The sequence below is a fragment of the Onychostoma macrolepis genome, chromosome 19, assembly GCF_012432095.1.
Source record: "Onychostoma macrolepis isolate SWU-2019 chromosome 19, ASM1243209v1, whole genome shotgun sequence".
Taxonomy (NCBI): Eukaryota; Metazoa; Chordata; class Actinopteri; order Cypriniformes; family Cyprinidae; genus Onychostoma; species Onychostoma macrolepis.
The window spans coordinates 4,704,486-4,729,795 of record NC_081173.1 but is presented as its reverse complement, the minus strand read 5'-3'; the positions used below and the strand labels follow the sequence as shown (position 1 = coordinate 4,729,795).

General features: G+C 36.7%; 2 protein-coding genes across 6 annotated transcripts in view; one reads left to right on the top strand and one right to left on the bottom strand.

The window, feature by feature from the left end:
• Positions 1-708: 708 nt before the first annotated feature.
• Positions 709-13,535, bottom strand: paqr7a (progestin and adipoQ receptor family member VII, a). 2 transcript variants are annotated; one of them, XM_058753660.1, is made up of 2 exons: positions 13,487-13,535; positions 709-3,106 (listed from the first exon to the last, which is right to left on the bottom strand). In XM_058753660.1, exon 2 carries the CDS (start codon positions 3,071-3,073, stop codon positions 1,991-1,993), a length of 1,083 nt encoding a protein of 360 aa, XP_058609643.1. In that variant the 5' UTR covers positions 3,074-3,106; positions 13,487-13,535; the 3' UTR covers positions 709-1,990. The 2 variants fall into 2 exon arrangements, with proteins under 2 accessions (XP_058609643.1, XP_058609641.1); XM_058753658.1 differs by lacking the exon at positions 13,487-13,535 and adding an exon at positions 5,048-5,207.
• Positions 13,536-15,242: 1,707 nt separating this feature from the next.
• LOC131526410 (NLR family CARD domain-containing protein 3-like) overlaps positions 15,243-25,310 on the top strand; it is a 31,665-nt gene continuing 21,597 nt past the window's right edge. Inside the window, exons 1-3 of one of the 4 annotated variants that reach the window (XM_058754707.1) lie at positions 15,243-15,296; positions 18,528-18,609; positions 22,989-24,752. In XM_058754707.1, the coding sequence (XP_058610690.1) occupies positions 15,275-15,296; positions 18,528-18,609; positions 22,989-24,752 (1,868 nt within the window). In that variant the 5' untranslated portion in view covers positions 15,243-15,274. Of the gene's footprint in view, positions 15,297-15,327; positions 15,847-17,412; positions 17,604-18,527; positions 18,610-22,988; positions 24,753-25,310 lie in introns of those variants that run through there. The other 3 variants (XM_058754708.1, XM_058754709.1, XM_058754710.1) reach the window with 3 other exon arrangements.

Here is a 25,310-nt window from a genome sequence, read left to right as displayed (position 1 = left end):
ATATGAAGAATTTAAACACATTTACACAGCACGATCATGAAACGATCTATCCATGAAAGAGGAAAACTTAAAGAAAACATCTTACCATATATAAGTGCAAGTAAAAGTTGTAAAGTTTATAATATTTCTAGATATAAAAACACTTAAAAATCTAAACTCATATGTAGTCATGTTTACAGCTATTGATTCTAAAACGTATTTATATTGCATATTATCTATATGTTTATATTAATTCAAAATAAAAGCTTAATAATTATACTATTAAACTAAGTTGGCTTGTGTTATGGATTAAGGGCATAATTATATAAACAATATAAAATAATTATAAAAAAAAATATCTCTAAAAATTAGATGATTTTATCTAAAAGCGTCACTTTGCTTGAAGCTGATTGGTCAAATTTCGGTTTGCGATCTCTAAACCAGAACATAACCTGACCTGGAGCAGGTTAGCTGTGGAGCTTAAGTTACTATGGCGATGAACACTGCTAAAAGCCAAACCACTTTCATGGTACCTAAAACCCAGAGTTGCCACAAACTAAACTGAAACTTACCTGGCTAAACTTTCATGGTACAGGCCCCTGGAGTCATTTACTGTTCAGTATGCAGTAAGTTAGAATACCGTAGGAATGTTACGATTATTATTCGATCAGACTGCCATTATTTATACACAAAACTGTGATGTATAAAAATTTGGCAACAAAGTAGGAGTTGGTTTTAAATTTTTATTCGTTACATTCTAATTCATAGACTATTTAAACAGTAGGAATTGTACACTGTGGAACATTATTTAGTGCTTTAATGAAGGATCCGAATTGGAACAGACTTCGCTGGGTGTCCCTTTTACACAAAAGATAAACGTAGCAACACTACAAAGGAGAATACTTAGGAAAAGAGAACAACAGTTATAAATGTTGATCTGGTGAAAGCATAAATGTGCATCTGCATTGCCTTTCCCTTTAATATCCAGAGAAATGACCCTGGTTTATACTGTAAGTAGGCACTGGTTTGTGCAATAATGTTAACTGGTAAGTCCAATAATGATAAAAAAAAAAACAAATCAGTACCGTCCATTCAAATGCAACCAATCTCAATAATATAGTACTACTGTTTGTTATCAGTTACACATGATGTGTGATGAGAATCATTGAGGTTCAACTAAAACGCTCATTAAGGCACAGCAGTGATCATGATTGCATTGGTAATACCGTCCCTCCTTATAGGTCATAAAAAATCACTGAGAAATTTAGATAGATTGTTATTTTTACGCCACCTCAAAACCAATATGATGATCGGTGTTATAACATTGTGTTCAGTCATTTAAAAAAGACAGCATTCATAACAAAATCTGCAATTTAGAATTTACATACTTCAGGGAAGAAAAAACTGTGAAAACACCTAAATATTCATATATTTTTCAAATACTGTATTCTGGTTTCATTAATGTTTGCTGGCTGGTGTGTAACAGAAGGTGCATCACAAGACCAATATTAAAGGGATAGTTCACCCTGTCTTCATTAACTCACCCTCATCTCATTTCAAACCTGTATGATGCACTTTCTTCAGTGGAAAAAAAGCCAATGGTCAAAACTGTTTGGTTACCAACATTCTTCAAAACCTCTTCTTTTTTCATAGTATCACTTTAACAAAAGCACTTCTTTCAAAATACATTCAAGAATACTAACACAAATGCTCAGTTAAATGCATTAAGCGTTTACCTAAAGTTCAGTCCTTGAACAGCACGTGTAAAGCAAACATACTCATAACCTGATCCCTACCCGAACACTGTAAAATCGAATTTGTTGATAGGAATGTTGTTAAAGGACCAACAAGAATATTGATCCAGAAATATGCAGAATTACTGTTAACTAACGGCTACATGGGCTTGAATACACTTTTTCATCACAAAATGCCCATAACTGTAATGCTCCTTGAAAGCGTGTCCAGATGCTGACCATCCAGCATTAAGGTGCAGGACAAACTATTCTATTCTTTACTTAAGTTTTTCCTTGGAACAGACTAATCTTTTTACTTTCGCAAGCATGTACAATGCTATCAGAGTAGAGGTGATCAATGTTAAAATAAAGAGCGCAACAAAGAACAATGCCTCGCCATTGGCATGGAGTTTCACATAGAGGTCTCTGCGGTTGAGGTAGTCCAAATATGAAGCCTGGATCTGGCAGACCGTACACAAAACCATCAGTACGTGGAATACCTGATGACCCTGACCTAAGAAGTCACAGTGACCTGGGAACCAGCGCTCAGGAATGGGATGAGTGAAGAAAAAAGCGCTGGAAAGAAAAAACACCACTTGGCCGAAGTGAAAGAGCAGAGCAGGACTGCTTCTGAAGTCGCCCCTCGTCCAGGACAGAAACCAGACGATAAAACGATGAAACACAGGGCTGGTGTCCCAACTGTAAGCCACAGCTGAAGGCACCACTTGGCCAATTTTACGAACCCAGGAAGGAAGACTGTAATTGCGATATTTCCCGTAACAGCAGCCGAAGCAAGACAGGCAACACAAGAAGCTAGCAATAGGCATGAAACGACCTCGTACAAGTGTGTGCCAGCTTTCCTCAATGGCGTAGTAGTAGTGCACCACTGCACTGCCAAACTGATACAGCGCCACTCCTAGGTAATCCAGGTAGAAGAAGCTGTAATGGCAGAGTTCAGATTTCCCCGCAAACAGGTGGGCCACGGTGCTGAAGGTCAAGTAGCTCGCTGAGGTCAAGAGCAGGATGAGAAGCGGCCAGGAATGAGGGTCGTTCATGAAATCGACAGTTTCTGTAAACTGTGCTGTTTTCGCGAGGACAATTAGTGTGCCGATTAGGTGCGTCCAAACGTTTACGGTCTCGTTGTGCCGCTGTAAGAGCGACAGGAAGTAGTAGCGCCAGTTCTGGTGGAGCGGCCGGTAGCCGGAGTGAATGTAGCGTTCACGGAAAAACCAGGGCACCTCCGTGTCACGCAGGGTGTTAGCCGTGGATTGTTGAGTCTCGGTGAGCATCTGGGGAATTCTCCTCATCTGCTGCACATTAATGAAGAGTCGGCCAATCCGCTCCATAACGATTGTCGCCATGGTGATCTCAGAACTGAGGACACACTGGTGTATCTGGGAATTCAAAGGAAAAATATATGTGAACATATAAATATTGTTTTGGTCAAAGAATTGCTCATTCTTATGCATTATCATATGTACATTTAATAGTAAGCTGACAAATAACATTATGATTCTAGGTTTAAAAAAAGTATGTATAATACTGTAGTAATCAGTGTTGCTCCATGAAAAAATAACTGACTGCGTTACTTAGTTACTTTTTATGGGAAGTAATGCATTGTGTTACTTTTGCGTTGCTTTTTGTCACCTGGGTTGGGCTTGCAACCAACACGGGGACAGGACAGGTGTCAGGGAATAAATAGGAAAACAAAATAACTTGCGTTACTTATTTGAAAAATATATTTTCTTGTTAATTTTAAAAGTAATGCATTACTTTACTAATTACTTGAAAAAAAGTAATCTGATTACGTAACTCGCACTACTTCTAATGCATTACCCCCCAACATTGTTAGTAATATATATATATATATATATATATATTACAGTTAATTTAAATCCTCCTTTAAGGAAAAAAAATATTTTTAAAAGTACACATATTCATCTATAGCAGCCTCTCAATATCAATCTGTATCATGATAATTTACAGAAAAAATTGAAAAATTAAACAAGTAATACAAATGTCACACATAGAAAGATAAAAGAGATAAATATAATGTTTTAAAAATCATTCTATTCTACGAAAATAGTGAAGTCCACACCACAGCTATGATAACACAGCGAAACGATATTGCTGGAATCACTCGGACCATATTTTCCCCAGCTGATGAATGATAAACACATTGACAGCCAATCAGAATAAATCCAGCTTAAAGAGCTTGAGCTTTTATATCCTGACAACATAAGTGCAGCGTGTGATTATAATAAAGAGAACGCTTTCATCCGCTGCTGTGGAAACTATAGCCTAGTTATCTTTATTATTCATTCTTGGAGTGAACAGGCCTTAAGACGGTTTCTGCTTGATTTTTCAAGCGAACTACCCAAGCTTTACACTTTCTTCAGATGAGGATGTTTCACAGTCAAAAATAAAGACAAACAGGAAGCATCATTTACGACAGAGGAGTCAAACTCAGTTTCTGGAGGGAGTTTAGTTCCAACTCTGCTCCAACGTAGTTTTCAAATAACCCTGAAGGAATTATTAGCTGGATCGGGTGTTTAATTAGGGTTGAATCTAAACTCTGCAGGGCTGTGGCCCTCCAGGAAATGAGTCTGACACCCCTGATATATGACATTCAACCATAGTTCCTGTTAGTCCTTGAACTGAGGGCTTTTGGTAAACAGAAACATCTATTTTAAGTCATATATATAAATATATATATATAACTGTCAGTTCATTGAAGATATAAATGAAAACTATCATTAAATGTCTTCTTTCATGTTCCATTTAAGTAAGGAATAGGCACTTTACCGGTTCAGTTCATTAACATTAGCTCTTGCTGCTTGAGGAATAACTATATGTTCATGTATATAGGCCTACTGTGAAAGTGTTAAAACCCATGTGAGAGTAAGTAAACAGGCTAAAGACACAATTTTCATTAGGCTAACCACACCATTAGATAAGATAACACATTTTACATTTTCTATGCATTAGCGTTTCCTAGACATTAGCAACAGGTGGTCAAAAAGTTCCTTTTATTGATGGAAATCATATTCAGTTCTACATGAAATCACTGGTTCTTGTGGTGAAACACATGTTGATGAACATTCCATTCATGTGTGAACAAGAGCCGAATACTAACAAAAGCACAGCTATATTAAATCGGATTTTCTGTGTCCGAAATTGCAGTCGCATGAAATGTAAAACGCAACTCTGTTCATGCGAGAGCTCATTAGGATTGCGATCATAACAGTGACAAACAAGCACGAAGAAGAGCTCTACAGTCGAGCATCAAAACGACCACAGAACGGAGCACCCAGCAAGAGGCAAATGATGTTTACCTTCTGTGGTGTCTTCCGCAAATCCCGCACCGCAATTAATTCCGAGTGGGGCTGGATATTATGTGGCCGAGCTGTTCTCTTCCTCATATGTTTCTCGGTAGTCACGCCTCTTGGGCAGCGACACAGAGACAGAAAATGTTCAACATATCATCTCATTTCTGCTGGAATCCATGCTGATGCGGTTCATATTTCGGTTAACGTTTACAGAGAATATGTAGAAAAAATTATCTAGTAGTATATTAGTATATAAAATAATAATAATAATAAAGCAGTAAAAAAGCTAAAGTAGGAAGGCGTAAACACTACCTGTAGCTGTTTATTAGCTAGGCCAGCAGTAGATAGGGTCATTCTATGGAAATGTCCTTTTTTTTTTCTGTCCCTAGCCTTTATAGAAACATTACACTTGAAAAACACTTTAGGGTTACAATTTCTTTTTGTTTTAAAATGAAACAATATGTTATTTGAACGATTAGGGGAGAGTGGGGTAAGATGAGCCATTTTTTTACTTGTGTGGTCCTCAAGTCAGAGGTGTAGCCATTATTTCAGAAGTGAGGGGGACAGAAATGTAATATATATATATATATATAAAACATTACAATATAACATTTCTGTTATATATATATATATATCCTACCAGTCCAAAGGTTTTGAACAGTAAGATTTTTAATGTGTTTTAAAGAAGTCTCTTCTGTTCACCAAGCCTGCATTTATTTGATCCAAAGTACATATTACAATATTACAATATTGTGAAATATTTTTACTATTCCAGATGACTGTTTTCTATTTGAATATATATTTTAACATGTAATCTATTGCTGTGATCAAAGCTGAATTTTCAACATCATTACTCGTCTTCGGTGTCACATGATCCTTCAGTAATCATTCTGATATGATGATTTGCTGCTCAAGAAACCTTTTTTAATTATTATTATTATCATCCTTTTATGAATAGAAATATCCAAAGCATTTATCTGAAATTAAAAGCTTTTGTAACATTATACACTATACCATTCAAAAGCTTAGAGTCAGTATAATTTTATTTATTTATTTGGAAAATAAATTATAGAAATTAATACTTTTATTTAGCAAGGATGGTTTAAATTAATCAAAAATGATGATAAAGACATTTATAATGTTACAAAAGATTTATATTTTGGATAAATGCTGTTCTTCTGAACTTTCTATTCATCAAAGAAACCTGAAATAAAATATACTCAGCTGTTTTCAACATCATAATAATAATAAAAGTTTTTTTTTTTTTTTTGAGCAGAAAATCTGCTCTCTGAATGATTTCTGAAGGATCATGTGACTGGAGTAATGATGCTAAAAAGTTAGCTTTGAAATCACAGGAATAAATTACATTTGAATTCAAATAGAAAACAGTTATTTTAAACAGGCTAGTAAAAATATTTCAAAATTTTACTGTTTTGATGTACTTTGGATCAAATAAATGCAGGCTTGGTGAACAGAAGAGACTTCTTTAAAGAAACATTATAAATCTTACTGTTCAAAAACTTTTGACTGGTAGTGTATAGGCATCTTTAATTTTTCTCTTATTTATAGCTTTTAATTGGCTAAGAAATCAGACACACTGCTGGACAATAACCAATAATAATGGTTTGTTTATATACTTTGTTTATATACTTATATGCTCAAACACTTTTTTTTATGACATAAGGCAGAATAGTTTCTATATTGTAATGAATGCTATGTCAATTAGCACTGCATTGTTCATATACTTTATTTATTACCTGGAGATGACTTGAAAAACACAAATAAATATATATTGTCGCAATTGTATGTTTAATGTCTTCATGTTTCCAAACGTTTCTGTTTTTCTGTGAAAACAACTGTTTTCATACAGCAATAGCTGGATGCTATTGTCCATATTAGGGATTTCCTGGTACTACTCCGGCTTCGAGTATGAATGAAACATACACTGCATGGAAGTGTTTAGTGCTCTGTAATGATCATCTCGCCATTCTGGGTCCAAATAAAACATCAGGTCACAGACTATCCTGTCTCTTTGAGTTTAAATCTATATTTATTCACATCGGCTCTTGAAAACCTCTATGCGAACGCACTTGCCTGAAAAATCTAAGCTGATGCCTGTGGTTTTAAGATAAGGAAAAATGAAGCAGAAGTACAGTAATTTCAGAATGTTCCCTCATGTTAAATCATCAGAATGTATCTACTGTATGGTTCTAAAAATATGGATTAATTTTTTTTTTTTAAAGTTCCCGTGGCTCACTTTGCCCCAGTGGTAAATTGACTCGAGTCAGTAGCTAAGAAGCACTCGGTGTAAACTGACCATCTGACTGAATCTGACTCAAACCTGAGTTAAATTTTAAAGATAATTTACCTCTTTAAAAAAAAAAATAAATGTAATAATCAAATGTCCTTTTACAGTCATATTTCTTTTTCTTAAAGCTAATTTAAACAACAACAACAAAAAACAACCAAATGAAGTTTAAAATTTAATCTCTATCATGTTGAATACCAAAGTTGTAACCAGGGATGGGCAAAGATACATCAAAATGTATTTTAAAATAAAATACTAAATAAGTTAAAGCTGCAGTCCATAAGTTTTGCCTCTTTGTCGCCATCTATGTTTGAAAACCTGCAATTGCAGCTGCTTGTGGAATTATCTTGCTTGCGTGGGCTGTGCTCCGGCACGGCTCCAGCTCGGATGAATCTAATGTTTGAGGTGAATGTATAGCTGTCAGTCACCGCACTGGTGTGGATGTTTACTGTACTTCGCAATCACAGATTCTAGCCTACGTCTTGGAATATATGACCCAAATAAGAATTTTCACCGTATATTGTCATCTGAACAAGTAAGTAACAAGTCTGCCACGTTTGTTCTGACCAACTGAGGAAAAAAACACTAGGCTACCATAAATCACGCTACCAATGGTGATTTAATCTAAAGATCAGTTAGCTGAACCGTGCAAAGTATTATTATTTGCACGTGCAAAGTGCAAAAACCGTGCAAAATATTATTATTGTTATACTTTATTCTCAAATTATTAATGTTAACAACACCAGCATTGCGTGACTATGAGTATATTGTGTATTAGCGTGTAGATTTCAATTTCTGTACAGTCTAATATCTAATTGTCATATCATTCGAATTTCATATTAAGAAATTCTTTTAACCCAACAAGCTAATTATTCTCCCTTCAAACTGGTTTTCTTTAAAATACAAATCTTGTGTAATCCCAGGCTATCTGTAATCAGAAGCACATTTAAACCTGAAATATAATTTAATTTCATTCACATGTGTTTCATAAACACATAATCCTTTCTGGATAACAATCCTCCATCAAAATGATACATTTAATTATTTCAGCTGCTGTGAGAAAAGGCTATAAACGATCCGCCACCTGCAGGATCCTCACATGCGATTGCCTAGTAACCGGGATAACTTCTTTATTTTAATGACACAGTGCCATTCTCGAATTTCCCGCAAAAACCTACCCACTCAAAATAGAAAACATTATTATAAGCTAACCATTGTTAATCGGCTGGTTATGCACTTGCTCAAATATTGATTTTGGATCATTTTTAACCAAAAAAAGTTACGGACTGCAGCTTTAGGTAAACAACGTTTGATAGCAACAGCTTTCTCTGCCAGAGTCATGCAATAAATCCGACATATGCAACCAGTTAATAGATCAAATATTCACATATCCCTGTGATCTCCCAGATGAAGGTTAGTTTTAAAGTAACCAACAATTTAATGTTTTAGTTTGCGAATGACTCATAATTGTATCCTAATTTAGTTGGTGTTTGGTAATGAAGGGCCTACTTTACATCGGCAACACTGACTCAATGACAAACAAGTCATTCATAGGAAGACAACTGATGGCACCTGTATTCATAGCAACTAAATCATGATCCTACTAAACAGCTACTTCAATTAGCGTACAATAATCAGCAATCAAATATGTATTTATCAATCACTGGACACGTATTTGGAAGTTGAAAACACATTTTAGCATGTCAACAATTATTAAATATAATGTTAAATGTTATTACATTTTAAATGTAGCCAGAAAGGTAATCAGAAAGTAACAAAAGAACTTGTCAAGGAGTATTAACCCAACTCCAACCACTGAGTCTATTGAGAGCCGTATAGAGGACACACATGTAAAAACAAGTCTGGGCAAACTACTGAGTCACCAATCAGAGGCCGCATTTTTATGATCTCATCATGTAGACTTCTTACAAAGTATTTTACAGTATTTTAAAACTACAAAAATACAAAACACAAACATATTTTGATACAAAATATGAAGACAGTTTCATCAACCCTATCAAATACAAATAACAAAATCCATATTTGAAATACATGTATCATAAATCCCTGGTTGAAACCTTCCCAGACACAGATTGAACAGAGTTTGTTGACTACAATCAGACAAAAACAGAATTAAAATGAAGGAATAAATGTCACTGAAACTAATAAACATTTTAGTCAAAAAAATTATTGGCTTGGCAGCTTTTCTGCAATGTCGAACAGGCCGTTGGGGACTACAGTGGGAAAGATATATTACAGCGTGGTGAAAAGCAGCTTCTGGTTGTTATCAGAGAAGGATTTGGTGCCCTTGAACACTGTCCTTATAATAAACTACAAATAATATGCATATTTATAATAAACTAAACCAGTTGTGTAATATAATATCACATTAAAATACCAGTTGATACTTCAGAGATTTAACTTACTTTTGTGCCTTATGGTGGCGTACGAAAATGCTGGCTCAATTTAGCTGCCATTTTGGGAAAAAAAAAATAGCTAGCTTACCAATTCTATTCTATTCTATTACCAGTTATTTGCATGGTTTTATATGTTGTTTAATCACCTATATGCATCATATATAGTTTTAGACCTGGATACATTTGCTTTGATATAATGGCCACAATATCTGTTATGCTCAAATTTTTACTTTGACAAGCCAAAAACAGTTTTTAAAGCAAATTCCACTCCTCCTGTGTGTTTTTTCTTTTCACAGTCTGGCAGAAATGATGGGTGTTTCCAAAATGCATGGTCACATGACAGTAAAAGTGTATAGTTGCCAAGATACAGGGGATGCGTCAACTTACCCATACACCTTCTTGAGCCATAAATGTGGAAATATTTGTCTTTTAATAAATTTTCCGATCACCACAAAACCGCTCGTCCCCACAGCCATGTACAGAGGGAAAGTGCTTTATTTTGAGATCAAAAACAGGTTTTTCTACCATTTAGACCAAAGTAAAATCTGCTATTTCACAGTAATGCCACAGCTACCGTTATCACACCACAGTCACTACAACATTTTTCAGAAAATCCCTGAGAAAATGAAAAAAATTATAGACGTAAAAAAGAAATTGCTAAAGCTGGTTGGTTACGATCATTATCAAATAAAATAACACAGACCCTGCAAACCAACAAACACGAGCCGCATATGAACAAACCCTTAAAATATACAAGTCACTGCTAATACAGAAAAAAGCTGATCACATGAAAATAAAGCTCAACAAGATTGAAGAGGCAGTCGATCAAAATTAAGTCAAACACATTCCCATCCATGACTCAAACATCTGGATTGAACATTTCAACAAACTCTATTCACAAAACGAACCAACCCTTACGCAAAAACATCTGACCTCACATAACCTATGATTCACTACAAAAGAGCAGCTAAACCATTTAGACAAGCCCATATCATTAAATGAACTAACAGGCAAAATGAAATCCCTTAAAAAAAAAAGAAGAAAAAAATTGGATGGATGGAATATGTAATGAGATGCTGAAACATAATAGCTCCAAATTAAGATTAAGGTGCTATTCTGAAATGATTCAGTCTCTTATTAAAATCAGGACATCTTATAACTCTCATAATCTAATAATCTAATAATAAGATGAGTTAACAGTTATAGGGGCATCACAGTGAGCGGTATAACCTATTCTGCTCTATAATTAATGACAGATTAGTTCAGTTCGTTCAAGAACACAAAATCCTAAACTACTGTCAAATTGGATTTATGCCAAAACAGAGAACATCAGATCACATTTACACAACAAGGGATAATATTTGGCTACTTCATTGATTTCAAAAAGGCCTTCGATTTGGTGTGGCACAATGGACTTTCCCTAAAACTTATCTGAAGTGGAATAGGAGAAAGGACAAATGAAATCATTAAGGACGTAAACAACGGAAACAAAAGCTTATCACTTATATCAGGAGTCCGTCAAGGCTGCAGCCAGCCAGCTGTTAATATAGATTTAATATGTATATTAATGAACTGGCATCAGCGCTTGATAAGTGCTCTTGTCCTGGTCTGACCCTCGAGGGCAGAGAAATCAAATGCCTCCTGTACGCCGATGACCTCCTGCTGCTGTCGCCTCGTGAAGAGGGGCTGCACCAATGCCTCCACACTCTGGAAAAGTACAATAACGATAAACATGGAGAAGTCTAAAGTCATGATCTTTCAGAAAAAGTCGGGGGAACAGTTCTTAATCATGTCACCTGTTATAATTATTTGGGTCTGACAATCTCAGCCTCTGGACAGTTCAGTACTCAGGGGTGTACAATAACGCACTGAAGTATTATTTTGAGGGATTTGTACCTTATTCAAGTACAATTTATTTTAAACTGACTACTTGTACTTTTACTTGATTACATTTCTGAAGCATACAATTTTAGTTCATCTTGAAAAGTACATTACATTTTTATTTTATCTCATGCACAATAAATATGGTAAACGGAAGCTCAAACGTGCACGCCAATGATCATTGTTTTCATGCATCAAGCATTTCTACTTCAGTTATGACTTTCATCAAATAAATGTCTGGCTTCAAAGGTTCACCATCAAATCTGAGGAAGCATATTGAGGTAGAAAAGTTGCATTTTATTCATTATTCTTTCTGTTTTGATAGAGCCATTTGCTGTGTAACATATTGGCTAAACACACAAGGCTAAATCAGTGATGAGAATTTAAGTACAATTAATATTTTTGTTGGAATGATTGCTTTTTTATAATTAAATGTTACAAATTTCCCCAAAAATTCATGTTTAGTGATTTTCTTACCAGGTAGTGGATACGTTGTATTTATAATATGTCATTATATGACACACTGAGTAGGAATTGGGACTGTCAATGAATATTTTTTAAATCTTAATAATTATATGATTTGCTCAATAATTAATCTATTTAGTAGCAAATAATTATTTATCAATATTTGCTGAGAGGAAAAAAAAAAAAAAAACTCTAAATGCCCCAAATAAACAATTAAAAGTTTTAATGTTGTATGTTTTAATTCTATGACTCTCCTCATTTATTCAACACATTCTTGTACTCTGTCTGGAATATGTTTTAGCCTCTTGCTCTTCAAAGGGATAGTTCACCCAAAAATGTAAATTCTCTCATCATTCACTCTCCCTCATGTCGTCCCAGATGTTTATGACTTTCTTTCTTCAGATGAACACAAGCAAAGATTTTAGTTCATGTAATGCAAAGGGACAGGACCACTTCAGAAACCACACAAAGTGAACACAACAATCAAGTTGAAAATTTTAGTATTTGTATTTTTCTTACATATGTCGTTTCGCTTAAGAAGACACTGATTCATTAACAGAGTTACTGTCATATTCACTTTGTGTAGTTTTTGAAGTGTCGCTTTTGGGGCGTCCCACTGTTCAAATTCAACCCATTAAACTGTGGCTGAAAATCTTCAATAGCATCATCAAACCCATTCTTCTCTATGGCTGTGAAGTCTGGGGACTCAAATTTAACCCTAACCCGAACCCAAATTTAAACTAAACCTGTGAAGTTTTCCACCTTGTGTTCTGCAAAAACATCTTGGGAATTCACAGAAACGCCCCAAGTCTCGGCTGCAGGGCAGAACTGGGCAGATTCCCTCGGCTCTCTGAAGTTCTGGTTCCACCTTTCAGACACGCCAACAGATAGCTACCAACACAATGCATTTACCTATCGGCAAAAACATCTAGAGAGTGACCCCATGCACTAGTTAGTAGAAAAACATCAACTTAATTCAACAATTTGGTTTAGGTATTCAAAAATGAAAGAAACAGAAAAAACAACCCAGAAAGAATGCATTCATGACTGGCAGCATAAAGTAACTCAATTAAAGAAATTAATTTACTTCCACAGAATAAATCTGATTATAAATTGGCACCATATCTGAGCAGTATTAAAGACTATGGTCAGAGAAAGCTCCTGACGAAGTATCGACAAGCTGAGCTGGAGAGCCAGAGAGCTCAGACTGTGTTCACACGGCACCGACGGAGAAATAGAGGACGAGCTGCACTTCCTCACACCGTGCAGCAAATATAAACACATTACAGTGACTATTTCAACCAAATAGCGCTAGTGTCACCTGAACTCCAGCAAGCAAGCAACACAGAGAAACTTAGAGAAAAGTGTATCCACCTGGGCCTGGCAGCGCTCCTCCTGCCCTCAAATGAGGGACAAAGGCTGATCCCTCCTTTCTATTTACAATTGCTCTCTGTATTCATTTACTTTTGTCTTTTTTTTTTTTTTTTCATTGTGATAAGATGGAAATGTATGTGTGTGTATTTATTTATTTTCATTCACCAGTATGTTTGTATAATATATTTAGTGCTTTGGCAACATTGTGAAATGCTACACAGTCATGCCAATAAAGCTCATTTGAATTGAAAATTGAATTGAGAGAGAGAGAGAAGTTGGTCCACCAGAGGGAGCCATTCTCTTATTAACAAGACTTTGTTGAAATGTCATCTGTGTTCCACAGTCAGTTATTCAGGTTTGGAAGGAGGACATGAGGGTGAGTAAATTATGTTTATTTTTGGGTGAACTGTCCCTTTAAGATCAACATTATTCAAAATATCTTGTTCTGCAGCATAAAGTCAGTCAAACAGGTTTGGAACAATATGAAAAAAATTATGACAGGATTTTCATTTTCATTCATCAACTGTCCCTTTACATACAGTGAGGGGGGTTTTACCACAGTGATCTAAAATGAATATTTCAGTAGGCCTATGTTTATTTTACATGTTTACAATTTTCACACGTTTCACATGTAAATGATTCTGAAGATATTATTTTGTGCCTAATCCTGATTTCCCCTTTTCCACTCCTTTGCAGATTGTATGTTAAACGAAACATTTAGAAACTTTTGACACTTGACTAGTTCATTACTTTGTCTAGTGCATTAAAGCATTTAAAGACACACACAAATATATATATATATACATACAGTTAACGCTTTTGCGTCAATTCACCCCAAAATTAAAATAAAGAAATGGGAAACAATATTTTTCAAGAAGAAAAATTACAGATAACTACATAAGTATTATGTTAAAGAAACTTTCGGGTGAAACGTGTATGAAAGTGACACACTATAAGTCATATTACATCCATATTCCTTATATACTGCATATTTTGAATATTTGTTAATCATATGTATGAAATGTGACCTGAATATGTCTTTATGATATTTAACCACTCCAAGATCAATGTCAAATGTAGAATTGTCATTTTAATTGCATGCATACAAATTACGTGGGAAAAGAATCATTTAGAGAGAAAACAGATCAAACATCTATGAAGTTCACTTTGGGATGTTGATGTGTGTTTAAATAGACACTACATTGTTCATCTTCTGCCTGACTGGGTTGGATACTGTGGGCAGAAAATGAAGTGGCTCCCCGAGCTCGGCCACGATGAGCCCACGGTATCTGTGTCACCATTCAGTAAACTAGAATATCATTCATTAATGCAACCTTTATTATTTGAGCAAAATACCATTATGCATAGTACATAAAATAGGGATGCACAAAATTATGCAAAAAAAAGAGTAGTAGTTAGCAACAGGTGGTCAACAAAGTTGCACTGTTCCTTCTTACTGATGGAAATCACATTCAGTTCTACATGAATTCATGGGTTCTTGTGGTGAAACACATGTTGATAGCAGTACGAAATATTACAGCATTTCATTCATGCGTGAACAAGAGCCGAGTTTAGTCACACATGCAATGGCGTTTTTGTGTCCTAAATCGGTTGAATTGTAAGATGCGCCACTATATTCTATACTAATTCATCTAGCTGTGGATCCTACGTCTACCGTGCCCTGCTTTTAAAGCAGCACTATCTTTTGGCGCTCTAGCGGTTAATAAACAGAACTGCTGCACGCATCCCGCGGAAGAACATTCTAACCGGAGCTACTTCTCTAAGTTTATGTCTATGGCGATTCACGCAGGTATGTGTTACTCCGCAGCGGTGACGACCCGAACAGGCTACAATAGTCCGATATAGTACAATATAAGCACTTATTATAAATGTACCGTAGTGATTCGGGATAAGATAAAAAGGCGGTTTGGGAGATAAATTCATTATGTTCTCGCTCATTATATACATTTTGCAAATGTTGAACACAGAAAAAGTTACATAGTGCTGCTTTAAGCCACTGTGTTGCGGTCCTTGACGGCATCAAATCTGTATCGCAAACGGACCTCCTCAACATCTGATAACGAGTTTGAACTTCCCACTTACGTAAGCCTAGCTATTTATCTATTGTGATAATTTGCAGGTCGTGTCAAAAAGTTGTTGGTCTAAATAGCTGTATTCTGTACGTTTGACTCATGTACGATAATTTTCCTCCAAATACGACAATTTTGAGCTTCTGGTACGATACTTGGACATTTCCAATCTAGCAACACTGTTGAGTAGAGACACTGCGAAGAGAGGGACGCGATGGGAGATGGATCCGGTGAACGCTGTTAAAATCAACATATCATAGCATTTCTGCGGTAATCCATGCTGCTACGGTTGTCTTGATATTTTGGTTAAAGTACAGAGAATATGTAAAAAAAAAAAAAAAAAAAAAATAGTAGTGAAAAGTGTAAGCAAGAAGGCGTGAACACGGCTTTGCTGGCTAGTAGCTATAAAGTAGCTATATAAAATAAAGATTTGGTTTTAACCGAGGCAGATTGAATTTACTTTTGTGCTCGTATTGTTTTAATGCAAAAATTCAATTCTGTGTCTCAGAATAAGCCTAACACATGCAACATAGATTAGTATTTGTTGTTTAAGTGCAGTGGTTTTCAAAAATGGGTCGCCAGGATGATTTAAGGAAAACGTATTTAACCAAGTTCAAGACTCAGGAAAGAAGCAACTAACATAAACAACAGAACGAAAGTAACCGGCAGCCGCCTCATGTATTTGTGTTTGCGCTCTGTTTTTACAGCGTTTTACATTGTAGCAAATCAGAGACATATCCGTTGATAACTATAAAGCAATGGCCAATCAGAGGAGCTTTAAGCCCCTTTCACACTGCACGTTGGGAAATTGCCGGAGTGCCTTCTGTGTGAACGCAAACACGTCCCGGGGTTGATTCCGGGATCGATCCCGGGTTGGGGACCTAGTAACATATGTTGCCGGGTTCAGAACAGGTGTTACGGTTTAACTGGTTTCAGTGTTATCTGGTGACCAACTTCCTGGTTCAGGTCTCCGCTCCAGATGTGATGGGACGACCGCAGCAGATTCGCCGATTCTGAAAGTACAAACGTGATATTAAACTGTCTAATAAACGCACACTTGCTCATTACATGATTTTGGTATTCTTGTAAAGATTACAAATGATTAGTATGATCGCCCGTAGCGGCTGAATTGCGGGAAAGAAAAAAAAAAAAAGGCTGTTAGACAGGGGAAGAGCCATAGATGGCTCTGGGCAGGGGTTTCGAACACGCGCGCTAAAAACAATGGCGCTGGGAGACGCCAGTAATGAATGCACTGACCGAGCGGTACTGATTCAATGGCGGATTTTTGGATTCAAATAGGATTTTACTCTTGGCGTGACATTATGTAGCTGGTCGGATCAAATGTGCCTGTGTTAACTTGTGACCTGTGTTTACTTGTTTTGAAAATTAATATTATAGTATTATGGCATGTTATGGTTTGTGATGTTAAAGTACATTTAATTGAAACAACTAGCCTAAATTTCTGGCTACTGCGGTTTGATTACAAACGATATCGTTAAACTATTTACTATAGTAAAAACATGGTACATTTTCTTCAGAGACTAGCTGATGTCTCATTTGATTAATTTAAAAACTTTATGTTATTTCCATGTTGTTTTCGCCGTTATTTTCTCGTAGAAATACTTTGGAAACATCTGACTTGATTTATTATTTGATTGTATATGAATGAAACGTACACATAGTTGAAACGCTGCTTATATATTACTTTGTAAAACGTGTTAACTTGGGCTTTGCATTCACTAGCTGTTTATTATTATTATTATTATTATTATTGGTCACCAGATAACACGGAAACCAGTTAAACCGTAACACCGGAACGAGCGCTGTGTGAACAAAAGCCGGATCAATGCCGCAAAGGGTGTGAAGTAGTGATGACGCACGTTATCGTGTGACTGTTTTACCTGGTGTTTTGAAGGCAGATAAACGTTTGTGACGAAAAAATATGTGCAAACTGTAATGAAGCAGAGATCAGGGAGCTCCCCACTATCTGCGCTGAACCTGAGATCGTCGCCAGCTTTAGTGAAACGGTACGAGCCACATCGTAATGTCACGTGTCTTTACGGGTTCTTTACGGCATATGTGTGAACGCACACACAGATTCCGGAAAATCACTGGCAGTGTGAATTATCTGTGTATTTTCCGGAATCTCCGTGTGAAAGGGGCTTTAGTGAGTCAGAATCCACTCACCGCTTAGAACGCGAGGGTTCTTGTTCAGTCCAGAGTTCTGGAAGCTCGCGACGCGAATCTTCTGATTATAATGAACAAAGTGTAGGTGATGTAAATAAGAGATTAATTCTGTGTTGACATATTCATTGATTATAGTGGAATTAGAGATCGCGATAAACTGAAATGAGTGACAGCTTTTTAAGGAAGCGCACTTTGCGCGCTTTCTTTGCTGTATAGCTATAGCATATCCTCCATTCAGCATTTGAATAAAGTTTAGTTTTTCATGCTGCTACTTAAGAGGACCAATGTGTGGTGTACTAACAATAAATTTTCGGAAGTGACATCCGCATATTCTCTCAAATCGCAATGACATTGTGATAATCATAACTATGGACTGGACAAAATATGATATGTCAGAATAGATGTGCATGAAGGCAAGCACACTCACTAATTTCAGAAGCAGCGACAGTGATTTGATTTTGGAACAGAGCATTCTTCCGGAGCTCTACGGTGGGAGTCGAGACCGGTCTGTAGCGCAGTTGTCTTTCCTTCTTTCTTTCTTTCTTTATATATATATATGGGTCGTGTCAATTTAAAAAGAAATAAATAGGGTCACTCTGAAAAAAGTTTGAAAACCACTGGTTTAGTGTCACAGGTGTGTTTTCTCAGGACCTAATTTCAGTGATACCTGTCAGGTATTAGGGACATTTATATGTAGTTTAGCATCTTTAAAGAGCCCATGAGACCCTGTGTATTTAAATAGAGTCTGTGTTTTGTATTTGCAGCGCTGACTACGATGGCATCAAAACTAAAAGAAAATGTTCTTGAAGACCAAACAAAAATGAATAATCAGTCCACAGAGTCGTGGTAAGTCTGGTTGTGTACTGTCCTGTCTAGTCTTTTTGTATAATAATAATAATAATAATAATAATAATGTTTTATTTATAGTGCCTTTCACAAACACAAGGACTTGTTACATAATATAAGGAAATTACAAATAATACACTCAAGGAACAGGCAGTCAGGCGTTGATCATTACAAGACAGTATACAAATTAAGTCAAGGTGTGACAGTGAATGGAGACAATCGCAAAACATATTGTGAATGCTTTTTAAGGGCTTTAATGGAAGGAAGAGGAAAAACAGAATTGGGAATTATATAGATTAGAAAAAGAAGTGGGCCAAGATCAGATCTTTGAGGTACACCACAGGAAACGGTGACAGTGCAAGGTTTGTGTTTGTTGGTGCTTATAAATTGTTGCCTGTCTGAAAAATATGAAGTTAAACACTGAAAAGCTGTACTAGTGATACAGATAGCACATAGTCGAGATAGAAGTACTGATTGGCAAACAGTATCAAAAGCTGCACTCAGATCCACCAGGAGGCTGAGGGCACCAGAGTCGGAAGAAAGAAGGAGGTCATTGACTACTCTTAAAAGAGCAGTCTCTGTACTGTGGAGACCAGACTAAAATGGTTCATGCATATTGTATTTGTCCAAATGAGACTGTAATTGTATGGTGACCACATTTTCTAACATTTTAGAAAGAAAGGAAAGGTTGGAAATGGGTCTAAAGTTACTCAGGACTATGTTATCAAGACTAAGGGTGTATTCACACCTGTATTGTTTGGTTCGATTGAAACAACCGCACCGAGACCCAGCTGAAGAGGTGGTCTTGGTCCGCTTCAAAACGAACTCTGGTACGGTCCGTTTAAGGTGTGAATATGGACCGGCCTCGATCCGACCCAATTGCAAAAAGCACGCTCAGAAACACACAGCTCGCGCATATAGTGCTGTTGTTTGCATTTCAATCACTTTAACCACTTGTTTTTAAACCGCAATGCTTAAAAACGTGTGCAAATTATGAGTTTTCGTGACCATAGCGACCACAGCAACGTGACATGAGCGCACTAAATAGGCTAAAGCTTGCCACAAAGCCCCAGCAAAAGTTACAATGAATGTGTCTGGGGGAAATAGTAAGGAGATATTTGAATTATTTATTAATAAACTAGTGTTTTCTGAGTCAGTGTCACAAAGATGAAGTTAAAAATCCTGACTCGCCATCATTGGACGCTTCTTTAGAAAGAAATGCATCTTTACGGATTATAATGAAAAAGTTTTTGTTTTGGATATGAATTATTTCGTTTTGTAGTAATTCAAAGCTTTCTATAGATATATTAATCATGTCTGTAAGGAAAATATTCACTGAGTTTCGGTTCTGAAGCGCTCCTGTTCAAGACCGGGATGGCAAGCGCATCCTATTAGTTTTCTTTATTTTAGAAAAGCACTACGTTTTCTTGATATTGTGAGTGCACACAAATAAAAATAGACCTTTTACAGTTCTGAACGATGTACTATTCTTACCTTTATGAGCAACAATTATGGCGTATTTAATTTTGTTTCCACAAAATTTTGTTTCCGCAAAGTTATCTAGGTTAAATGTTTAAACTAACATTTTGATATGCTTTAAGTATTTTATATCTATAGATTTTATTTTTGGCAAGTCGTAATTACATCGTATGACATTGTCTCATTTGATGCTCATAAGTTTCTTCATATTGTTAGTATCTCATAACAGCAAATTAAAGAATAAAAATTGCACTACGAAAGATCTCCATGATTAGCCTGTTTTTGCACTTCCTGTTCTCCTGCTTGAGAATTTCTGTCCAATGAATGGATGACCTTGGCACACGTGTGGTTTTGTTTACAATTTCTGGTTCACTTGCAAAAGGGCAGTGTGAGCGAACCGCACCAAACAAAAAAATCAACATTGTATGGAGACAATCGCAAAACATATTGTGAATGCTTTTAAGGGCTTTAATGGAAGGAAGAGGAAAAACAGAATTGGGAATTATATAGATTAGAAAAGAAGTGGGCCAAGATCAGATCTTTGAGGTACACCACAGGAAACGGTGACAGTGCAAGGTTTGTGTTTGTTGGTGCTTATAAATTGTTGCCTGTCTGAAAAATATGAAGTTAAACACTGAAAAGCTGTACTAGTGATACAGATAGCACATAGTCGAGATAGAAGTACTGATTGGCAAACAGTATCAAAAGCTGCACTCAGATCCACCAGGAGGCTGAGGGCACCAGAGTCGGAAGAAAGAAGGAGGTCATTGACTACTCTTAAAAGAGCAGTCTCTGTACTGTGGAGACCAGACTAAAATGGTTCATGCATATTGTATTTGTCCAAATGAGACTGTAATTGTATGGTGACCACATTTTCTAACATTTTAGAAAGAAAGGAAAGGTTGGAAATGGGTCTAAAGTTACTCAGGACTATGTTATCAAGACTAAGGGTGTATTCACACCTGTATTGTTTGGTTCGATTGAAACAACCGCACCGAGACCCAGCTGAAGAGGTGGTCTTGGTCCGCTTCAAAACGAACTCTGGTACGGTCCGTTTAAGGTGTGAATATGGACCGGCCTCGATCCGACCCAATTGCAAAAAGCACGCTCAGAAACACACAGCTCGCGCATATAGTGCTGTTGTTTGCATTTCAATCACTTTAACCACTTGTTTTTAAACCGCAATGCTTAAAAACGTGTGCAAATTATGAGTTTTCGTGACCATAGCGACCACAGCAACGTGACATGAGCGCACTAAATAGGCTAAAGCTTGCCACAAAGCCCCAGCAAAAGTTACAATGAATGTGTCTGGGGGAAATAGTAAGGAGATATTTGAATTATTTATTAATAAACTAGTGTTTTCTGAGTCAGTGTCACAAAGATGAAGTTAAAAATCCTGACTCGCCATCATTGGACGCTTCTTTAGAAAGAAATGCATCTTTACGGATTATAATGAAAAAGTTTTTGTTTTGGATATGAATTATTTCGTTTTGTAGTAATTCAAAGCTTTCTATAGATATATTAATCATGTCTGTAAGGAAAATATTCACTGAGTTTCGGTTCTGAAGCGCTCCTGTTCAAGACCGGGATGGCAAGCGCATCCTATTAGTTTTCTTTATTTTAGAAAAGCACTACGTTTTCTTGATATTGTGAGTGCACACAAATAAAAATAGACCTTTTACAGTTCTGAACGATGTACTATTCTTACCTTTATGAGCAACAATTATGGCGTATTTAATTTTGTTTCCATAAAGTTATCTAGGTTAAATGTTTAAACTAACATTTTGATATGCTTTAAGTATTTTATATCTATAGATTTTATTTTTGGCAAGTCGTAATTACATCGTATGACATTGTCTCATTTGATGCTCATAAGTTTCTTCATATTGTTAGTATCTCATAACAGCAAATTAAAGAATAAAAATTGCACTACGAAAGATCTCCATGATTAGCCTGTTTTTGCACTTCCTGTTCTCCCTGCTTGAGAATTTCTGTCCAATGAATGGATGACCTTGGCACACGTGTGGTTTTGTTTACAGTTTCTGGTTCACTTGCAAAAAGGGCAGTGTGAACGCGAACCGCACCAAACAAAAAAAATCAACATTGTATTTGGTCCGGACCAAAGCAAGTGAACTAGCGGACTTTCTTGGTGTGAATACACCCTAAGTTTTTTTTAGCACTGGGGTTATAGCAGCTATTTTTAGTCTAGATGGTAAATAAACTGTAGCAAGGGATCTGTTTATCATGTGGGTGATCAGAAAGAGCTTGATCCGAAGATAAAGCTCTTTCTGATCACCCACATGATAAACTGGTAGAATGAGATATGAGTATAGGTAGAATAATGTATACAGTATGGTATATTGTTATTTTGTATACAATCATATAAATGAAAAACTTCAAATAATGAATAAAACACAAATATAACAAATACATTAAATTATCAATTAAAATGCTCCATCGGGACAAGACCACGGAATCAGATAAGCCCTTTACACAATTTGACATGGCTGCGGTTGGAATTGAACTGCGGGTTTCATCTGGTCAGAGGAGAACTGGCCCCCCGACTGAGTCTGGTTTCTCCCAAGGTTTTTTTCTCCATTCTGTCACAGAGGGAGTTTTGGTTCCTTGCCGCTGTCGCCTCTGGCTTGCTCAGTTGCACAGATACTATTTAAACTAAACTGAGCTAGACAATGACATCTCTGAATTCAATAATGAAATGCCTTTAACTGAAAATTGAGAAAATTGAGTGTTTAATCTTATCATTATACATTACTGACACTCTGTCCTCCAATTTGATACTGTTAAGTGCTTTGACACAATCTGTATTGTTAAAAGCGCTATATAAATAAAGATGACTTGACTTGACAATCTCATTGAACACATTTCTGACATATTTCCAGTTCTTTACTTGCTGATGAAGAAACTTCTAAAGAGGAGATACAAACTTTGAAGTCTTTACTGCAAGAAAGCTTAAAAAAGCGATATGAAGACACTCTAAAGGCTCCAAATGACATACCACTGAAGATGCATGTGTCAAACAAGACACATTTGGATGGCCAGATGGTCCATGAGATGCGTGAGCTGGAAAGACCCTACAATGAGGACATTAAAGATGAAAATGTTATTAATTATGATGATCTCCTGAAGCCTCATTGTTCTATGGATGGGCGTATCCGCACCATTATGATGAGAGGAATATCTGGATCTGGCAAGTCAACAGCTGTGAGGAAGTTTGTTTTAGACTGGGCAGATGGCAAAACACACCAGCACATTGATTTTGTGTTTCCTCTTCATCTTTGTGAACTGAACATACTACATGACAAGAAATTTAGCCTGATGCAGCTCTTAGATTTGCTCTTTCCAAAGTTACTGAAGCCAGAGACCCTCGAACAGTCTCAGATCCTCTTTATTTGGGATGGACTTGGTGAATTTAGATTTCCTCTTAATTTTAAGTGCACCAAGACATGCACTGACCCAGTGACACCGGTCTCTGTAGGCTGCATGCTGGTGAATCTTCTCAAAGGGAACCTTCTTCCTTCTGCCCAGATCTTGGTCACTTCAAGGCTAAAAGATGCAGGTCTAATTCCTCCAGAACATATACAGGAGGTGGTTGAACTTCATGGGTTTGATGACTTACAGTGGGAAGAACATATCAGAAGTGAAGTGTGTGACAAAGCCATTGCCGTAAGAGCGACTGTTCACGTGAAGTCATCCAGAACCCTGTACATCATGCGCTCCTTGCCATTCTTCTGTCAGATGGCTTCCACTGTTTTGGAAGAGCTTTTCAGTAACAGTTGCAACACAGATCCTCCTCTCACCCTGACAGAGATGTTCACACATTTTCTCCTGATTCAAATGAAGAGACAAGTGGAAAAGTCTGCTAAATCAAGCACTGAGGAGATCCTCAAGTTGGGTAAGCTGGCTTGGCACATGCTGGAAAAGGACACGTTGACCTTTATGGAGAAGGACCAGAGAGAAACCAATACTGATCCTCTTCTTCCTGTCAAACTCTCTGAAGATTGGCCCATGTTTTTCAAAAAGCAGAACCTGATGGGTTTAGGGAAAATGTACCGCTTCACGCATCCCATCGTCCAAGAGTTCCTGGCAGCATTGTATGTTGCTGTGCATTATGAACCGAGCAAGGGAAATGTAATGTCTTTTACACTTGCAGAAAAAGCACAAAAGTTGCTCAGTCCTACAGAAGTACCAATTGATATGCACAGAAGAGCAGTGGACAGAGCATTAAGGAGCAAAACTGGCCAGCTAGACATATTTCTCCTCTTTCTCCTGGGCATCTCTGCAGGTCCAAGCAACAAGCTACTGTCCTGCTTTTTCCAAAATACATCTCTTCATGTAAGGACAGAGGATGTAGTCAAAAATATTTTACAGAAAGTCAAGGCAAAGCCATTATTTGAGATTTCAGTTAATCTCTCTCGTTGTTTGGAGGAGCTTGACGTAGCCCTGCCTGTGGTTCAGAATCAAGGCCGGGTTGAATTTCAAATAGATGAGGATGTGCACATCACTCCTTCAGAGTGGTCAAATATAGCAACTACTCTGCTGACCTCTGAGGATTCATCACTGATATTCGATGTCAGTAAATATGCTAATGTAGATGAAGCCATTACGAGACTGCTGCCTGTCATCAAGATCTCCAGAGTCCTCAGGTAAGCACAGGGAGATATATGCATTTTTGTGTGTGTGTGTGTGTATGCATACATACATACATATTCATACACACACACACACACACACACACATACATATATATATATATATATATTAGTGCTGTCAATCGATTAAAAAATTTAATCGTGTTAATCACAGTTTGTGATGTTAACCGCCTCTCAGTTCTTAAGTTGCCAGGGATACATTCCAAGTATAATACACATTAGTAAAAGGATCTTTTTTTAATTTTTACTTTTCTATATACGCTTTGGGCGGCCGCGGTACATTAAAATGTAGCCCAAAAAACCGCAACGCACAGTTCTGTAATTTTTCCCGCGACTGTATTTTCAAAATAGCCCACTTGTGCCGTTACCCTGGCAACACTTGTGCTGTACCCTCATCACACAATGATAGATAACCTTCCGCGCTGCGATGAACAAAACTACAGTATGTATTGAAAGGAGGCTAATGGCAATTGGACTCTTCATGTGAAAAGTTTTAATTAGCACAAAAACAAATGTAAAATTTGTGTAAATGTGCAGGGTGGATCAAAAAGT

Coding starts and splice junctions, on each gene's coding strand:
- paqr7a (XM_058753658.1), bottom strand. CDS start 5,134: ATGAGGAAGAGAACAGCTCGGCCACATAATATCCAGCCCCACTCGGAA. Junction 3,107..5,047: donor TGCGGAAGACACCACAGAAG/GTAAACATCATT, acceptor TTGAATTCCCAG/ATACACCAGTGTGTCCTCAG.